Source organism: Acanthisitta chloris, unplaced genomic scaffold, assembly GCF_000695815.1.
Source record: "Acanthisitta chloris isolate BGI_N310 unplaced genomic scaffold, ASM69581v1 scaffold24612, whole genome shotgun sequence".
NCBI lineage: Eukaryota > Metazoa > Chordata > Aves > Passeriformes > Acanthisittidae > Acanthisitta > Acanthisitta chloris.
In genome coordinates, this window is record NW_008659144.1 from 62 (window position 1) to 6630 (window position 6569).

The 6569-nt window shown below is 41.8% G+C and overlaps 1 protein-coding gene across 1 annotated transcript in view; it reads left to right on the forward strand.

The window, feature by feature from the left end:
- Window positions 1-217: 217 nt before the first annotated feature.
- SQLE (squalene epoxidase) overlaps window positions 218-6569 on the forward strand; it is a gene marked incomplete at its 3' end in the record, with an annotated part of 11053 nt that continues 4701 nt past the window's right edge. The window contains exons 1-4 of the mRNA XM_009069301.1: window positions 218-511; window positions 2630-2882; window positions 3173-3353; window positions 5977-6073. Coding sequence (XP_009067549.1) covers window positions 218-511; window positions 2630-2882; window positions 3173-3353; window positions 5977-6073 — 825 coding nt within the window. The remainder of the gene's footprint in view (window positions 512-2629; window positions 2883-3172; window positions 3354-5976; window positions 6074-6569) is intronic.

Below are 6569 nucleotides of genomic sequence, written 5' to 3' on the forward strand. Positions count from 1 at the left end.
TTTGGAACCTCCGCGTAGGCTCCCGTGGCAGCGCGGCGAGGTGCGGCTTTTTCCCCCGCGGGGGTTTTCATTGAGGTCTCCCCGCTTTCCCTTGCAAAGGAAATCTTCGCGTTTCTGAACGTGCGTTTTTTCCGCCCTTGCCTGCGATAGCCCGTTTGGAGCAGCATCCGACGGGAAAGCTTTGGAGGAACAGCTGGGAACAGTGACCGGTACCCTCATGATGTGGACCTTTCTGGGAATTGCCTCCTTTATCTACGTGTATAAAAAGTGTGGAGACTTCATGACTTACGCTAATAAGGAGGTGCTGCTCTCCGTGTTAGTGTTTTTCTCCCTCGGCTTGCTGCTGTCCTACAGGTACCACTTCAGGGGGCCCAGGCAGCGGCAGCAGCAGCGGCAGAAATCACAGCTGGGGATGCTCTCTGATGTTCTCTCAGCTCTGCCGCTTGTTGGCTTCTTCTGGGCCAAACCCACCCCAGGATCTCAACAAGTTGGACAACCCAAATCCAGAAAGGTAAGTTGGATTCAGACTTGGCACGTGGGTGCAAGGTACCCTTCTTGTCCCTTCTGCCTACGACCCTCTACCCTGGGGAGGAGAAGGAGCTAAGAAGGGGATGGAGAGGGTTTGACTTTAGATGCTGGATGTTTGATTTGTCGTATTTTGTGTTAGTTTTGGATGTCAAACAGACTTGTTTAAGTGGTAGACTAGGGCTTTTGTAAAGTCAAATCAAATGTGTTTGAATAAAGATTTGTAGTAAAGGATTATTACACTAGCAGAAAAATATCTTCAGTTGCCAGTGAGTTGTAGAGTTGAAGGGCTGGAATGTCTCTCCTATCAGGAGAGGCAGTGAGACTGCTCAGCCTGGAGAAGAGAAGGCTCAGGGGGGCTTCATCAATGTGTATAAATACCTGAAGGGAGGGTGCAGAGGGCTGCACCAAGTTTTTTTCAGTGATGCCCAGTGGCAGGATGTGAGGTGATGGGCACAGACTGAAACACAGGAGGTTTGCTCTGATGATCAGGAAGCACTGTTTACAGTGAGGATGACTGAGCACTGGAACACCTTGCCCAGAGAGGTGGCAGAGTCTCCATCCTTGGAGATACTCAAAACACAGTCCAAGCCAGTCTGCCCTGACCCTGCTTCAACAGGGCCTTTGGACCAGGTGTTCTCCAGGGACCCTTTTCCAATCTTAGCCATTCTGTGGCTCTGTGATCTTCCTAATATTTATGGATAAACTGCATTTGTCTAGACAACTGCAGATAGAGTTACTTGGAAAGTATTGCTGAACTACTGCTTGGACAATAGGTAACAGGACCTGAGCTCAGATAGTTCCCTTGAGCCCAGCATGAGCCTTGCTGTGGGACAGTGGGGAGCTGTAGTTTGTGGCTGGAGCTTAGCTGGAGTCCTGCCATCCAAGGCTACCACCTGAACATGCATATCCAGTACATCTGTGGTCAGCACTGTTTGGCTACTTTCTTGTGTACTTCTGGGCATTTTCACGTGAGCACTGACCCCTTGCACAAAGGAAGTTGGAACTGGTTTTGGCTGCAAGTCAAAGGCTCTGGATTTTTGTTTTGTTTTTTTCTGGTAAAGCTTATCTTTACCCCAAGTTCTTGTGTTACCTGAATTCAGATAGTCAGTTTCAGACTCCCTTGCTGCATTGTGGATATAAACATGACACCAGAAATTCTGGTGTTAGTAGTGTCCTGGGCATTTGTTTCACTGATGCAATTGTATTTTTTACTACTGTCAGCACTGCCAGTGCTGAGGCATTTGTGAAAGAGTGAAATTGAACTCTCATCTTCCAGCTGGAGAAATGACTTGCAGGTTTGCACTGGAGTTGCCCTTCCAACTTTTTCTCACTTCGAAGTGTATGTGATTATGATTCTGTTGGGAAGGTTCTGTGATATAGCTAGTCTTCAGGTACCAGTTTATATGTTAACTGATGTGCAGTCTCATGTATGTCAATCCTTAACAGCTTTAAATGTTGGTGAATGGTGATCTTGGTTATACTTGTAACTGTCAGATGAGTTTTTATTTCAGGACCATTTCTTTATAACATTTCCCAGGCTACTGCTGACACTTTCATCCTGAGTTGTTACCTAACTACAAAATAACCATCAGCTGTTATTTTGGTAGTTATGTAGGTTCACTTATGGTAAAATTAAGGAGAAATGTGTTTTCCAGAGTAACACACTTTCCAGTAAATCTAGTACCTTTTTCATTGCAGTGCTAGGACCTCTGTGTGGGAGTGGTTCACTGGCATGAAGGCATCAGTGTCTTGCTTTATAGAGCAGGAAGGTGGGCCAGCCTTATCTTGCTGCCTTTAATAGCAGCTTGACTTTCAGTCTTTCTGACACTTTTGTTGGTGGTTTGTCACAGTTTTACACAAGGCTCTTGACTTCGTTTGTGGGGGTGTTGGTTTTCCTTTTCTCTGCTTGTTGTGGTTTTGTTGCATTGTAGAGTATGATCGATTTAATTTTGGACAAAACTAAACAGGAAGATGCTCTCGAACTACCAGTGCACTCTCAGTCCCCTGGGACAGAGTAGATCTAGTCCAAAGTCAGCCCCTTGACAAGGTTATGGTACAGATACATTGGCATGTGTAACTTTGTTGGCTTTGTTTGCTACAGGGTAAAAGAGAAGTAAACTTCTCAGATGTATATCTGACAGAGACTGCTCTAAATACAACATTATCACCCCAATGCGATCCAGAAATTATCATTGTGGGATCAGGTGTCCTTGGCTCTTCCTTGGCCACGGTGCTCTCAAGGGATGGAAGAAAGGTGACTGTGATAGAGAGGGATCTGAAAGAACCTGACAGGATAGTTGGAGAATTGTTGCAACCTGGAGGATTTAATGCTCTTCGAGACTTGGGTCTTGAAGGTGAGTGCATTTCAAAATGTAAATATATCTGTAACACAACACTTGCTACACTCAACGATGTTTTTAGCCAGAGCAAGCCTGCAGGAGAAATGAAGAAATACATTATCTGTGCTTTATATTTAAATGAAAATCACTTGTGTGTTTCCAGTCTGCCATTTTGAAGATGCTCATGTTTCAGCATGTGTGTTTTGACTAGGAAAATTGAACCCTATGTAAACAAATACTCTTAATCCCTAACTAAGCTTTCTTAAAGATTTTTCTTAACTCATCTGTTTGTTTATATTTTGCAGATACAGTGGAAGGTATTGATTCCCAAATAGTAAATGGTTACATAATTCATGACCTAGAGAGCAAGTCAGAGGTTGAAATTCCTTATCCAACATCTGAAGATGGCCATGTGGCCAGTGGAAGATCTTTCCATCATGGCCAGTTCATCATGGGTCTCCGAAGAGCAGCTATGGCAGAGCCCAAGTGAGTCAAGAGTGAGAGAAAGTAGCAGCTGTAGTTACTCATTCTGCTTCCTGTAGATACGTTCATAAGTTGCATAAACAGCATATAGATCACATAGACATCATATGTATCATAATGCATGTACATCATATATATCCTATATACATTTTCCTTTGGGACAAGTTAATCTTTAAAGTAAGGGAATATAGGTTTTAAATGTCAGGCAAGGTACTGACCCATCTGTGTGAGAGAACAGTTCAGGGGTGAAGAGCTGATTCTCTCTTGCTGATTCTTGGGTTTGACATTTTGCCAGGAGCAGTGACTTCCTGGTAAGCAATGTGCAGAACCTGTTTGGCTAAGATACGAGTAGCAAATCTGTCATAATTTCTTAGATCATGGAATGGTTTGGGTTGGAATGGACCTGTACAGGTCATGTAGTCCAACCCTCCTGCAATAGGCAGGAGCATATATTTCTTCCACTGATGTTATCAGTGATGCCAGAAATCAACCTTTTACATTTCCAGTTTGATTTGCTTTACTTTGATAACAAGAAATCAGGCAAAAGAACTAGAAAGGAGCACTAAATGGAAGATGCCTTTCCCAGTTACTAACTTGTATTTTTCAGGCTCTTGAGGACACCTATTTTTTCATAATAAAATAAATTAGTGTTCGGTATTTACTCTTAAGTGTTTTCTTTCTTTTATACAAGAGATTAGAAGAAAATGTTGGTTGTAACACAGTAGATTCTAGGTGCTGTTTTATGTGTGATTTTTTTTCTGTGTTGTCTTTTTTCCCTCTAAATAATTTTTCCCCATAAAAATACGATAATGCCATATGTCCCCTTACAAGGGAAGTATGACATTATTCTATTTTTACCTGACATGTCTTTATTCTGTGCTGGAAAATGTCTTTCTCCTATCTCATCTGTTGTATGAATTACTAAAAGCAGCACTAAAAGATTGCAGCTCTGTAGTACAGTGAAAATTAATGGCAACCACATTTACTAGCTCTGAAAGTTAAATCTTGTTGGGGCTCCAGGGTCAATGAAATTTGGCACCTGTTTGCTCAACTTCTGGGGAAAACTACAGTAGCTGTATAGTTTTTGAAGCAAAAATTTACAAAAACTAATATTTGTGACTTGAATAGGATTCTTTCCCTTTTTTCTATGTGCTCTTCAGTGTTTGTTCTGTGTATCCTTGCTTGCCATTTTAATTGCTGCATAGAAAGCTGTATGTTGTATTTAGGTGCAGGAAAGATCAGGAGCTCTTAATAGTGCCATGAGGCTTTGTTTTTCATCTCAAAGCTTGTGAAAATATAGGGGATAATTATTACTGGTTAATAGCCTCTTTATAAGTATTGGGCCATGTGAATTCATTTCAGAGGAGTTTTGCAGTGTAAAGAGGTAGGGCATCATTAGTTTATAATAATAAACTAATCATATGTAATTATAAACTAATTTATAATGGGAGAGAACCAGGAAAAGAAGGGAGCACTTAGTTAGATAACTGAAATGACAGCTATAAAGGAAACTTGAAGCTGATGGGATCAGCAGAACACTGATTCACTGCCATGCTGCTGTTGAAGTTTGTTAGTGTACTCACACGTACCCATTTGTGTTTTGATGCAGCCTAACTGCCTGCTGCCTGGCAAATTAAGCCAGTCACAAGCTGCTCTGAAATTTCTGTGGCTGATATGTAGAAAATACATGAATTCAATTGTTTGTGTTCATTCTGAGAGCCTAAAATAGCTTTTGTGTTCTCACATGGAGATTTACCTCAGTTCTCTGAGTTATGGAATTATATCTGCACATGAAAATATTTGTGGGGGAGAGAGTGTCCATTTTGAGCTGCTGAGTCTGAACTGCTGGGATCAGTTCTAACAGCTCAGACCCAGCAAGGGACATAAGTGTACAGAGATTTGATTTCTGAACCCAAAATAGCTCTGGCTTGGAGCTGGAAGCAAGGAATGCTCTATTTGAACGTGTTAGCAGAACTTCAAAAGCATACATATATATATATATATATATAAAAGCGTGTCCTGAATTCCTGAGGTGTCAAGATGGTTATCTGTGTCCTAAACAGATTAGGTTAGTTTGGCCTGCTCTGGGAATTAGGTGCCTCACCTTTATCTAGTGTACATGTTAAGTGTTTTTTTTGATCTTGCTCCTGAATTCCCCTGGGAGTTAGGTCTCACCTGCACAGTCAGCATTCCCCACCATTTAGCAGGGATGACTCAGTCAGCTGCCTGATTTCTGACCATTATTAGCTGTAAACCTTTCAGCATCTCTCCTTCAGCATCTCTCACCAGGCCACAGAGCACCCAAAGCACAGCTGAGGATTCTGCTAAGTGCTGCTTAGGATAAGCACTGCACTGTCAGGGGGTTTAGGGTAAGCGCTGTTCATTTTAGAATATTCTCAGGTATCAAACCAAAGGTAGTGTTGAACTGAAATTAATGACAAGCACTTTTTGACATTTAGTGTGGCTTCAGAAAGTGTTCAAGAATACTTCTTTATAAAATTTAAACAAACTTTCTCAGCAGAGACAAGATTAGTGAAAATCTGGCTTTCCCTTTGTGCCCAGTGACTTGAAATGTTGGGATCAATAATCCTTTCATTCTGTTTTAACCCCTCTTATTTTATTTCAGTGCAAAATTCATTGAGGGGACTGTGTTACAGCTGCTTGAGGAAGATGACTGTGTCGTGGGCGTTCAGTACAAGGACAAAGAAACTGGAGATACTAAAGTAAGACAGTTTTCTGTTATGATACTCGTTAGAGTATTGAGAAAATTGAGAGTTGCTTTATACATTCATACAGATATTACATGTAATTAAAAAAGCTATTTTAGAGCACTGGTGCAGAAATAATGCAATTATCAAGAAAGCAAAATCTTTAAATAAAGAAAGATTACTTTCTAGTGGATTCAGTCCTGACATACAGGAATTCTTGTTATAACTTCATAGAATCATAAAATCAGCTGGGTTGGAAAAGACCTCCAAGATCATCGAGTCCAACCCTAATGTGGTTACTGGACCATGGCAAAGTGCCACATCCAGTCTCAGCTTGAAAACCTCCAGGGATGGTGAATCTACCACCTCCCTGGGCAGCACATTCCAGTGCCTGAACACTCTCTCTGTAAAAAATCTCTTCCTAAGATCCAACCTAACCCTCCCCTGGCAGAGCTTGAGTCTGTGCCCTCTTGTCCTGCTGCTGGTTGCCTGGGAGAAGAGACCAACCCTC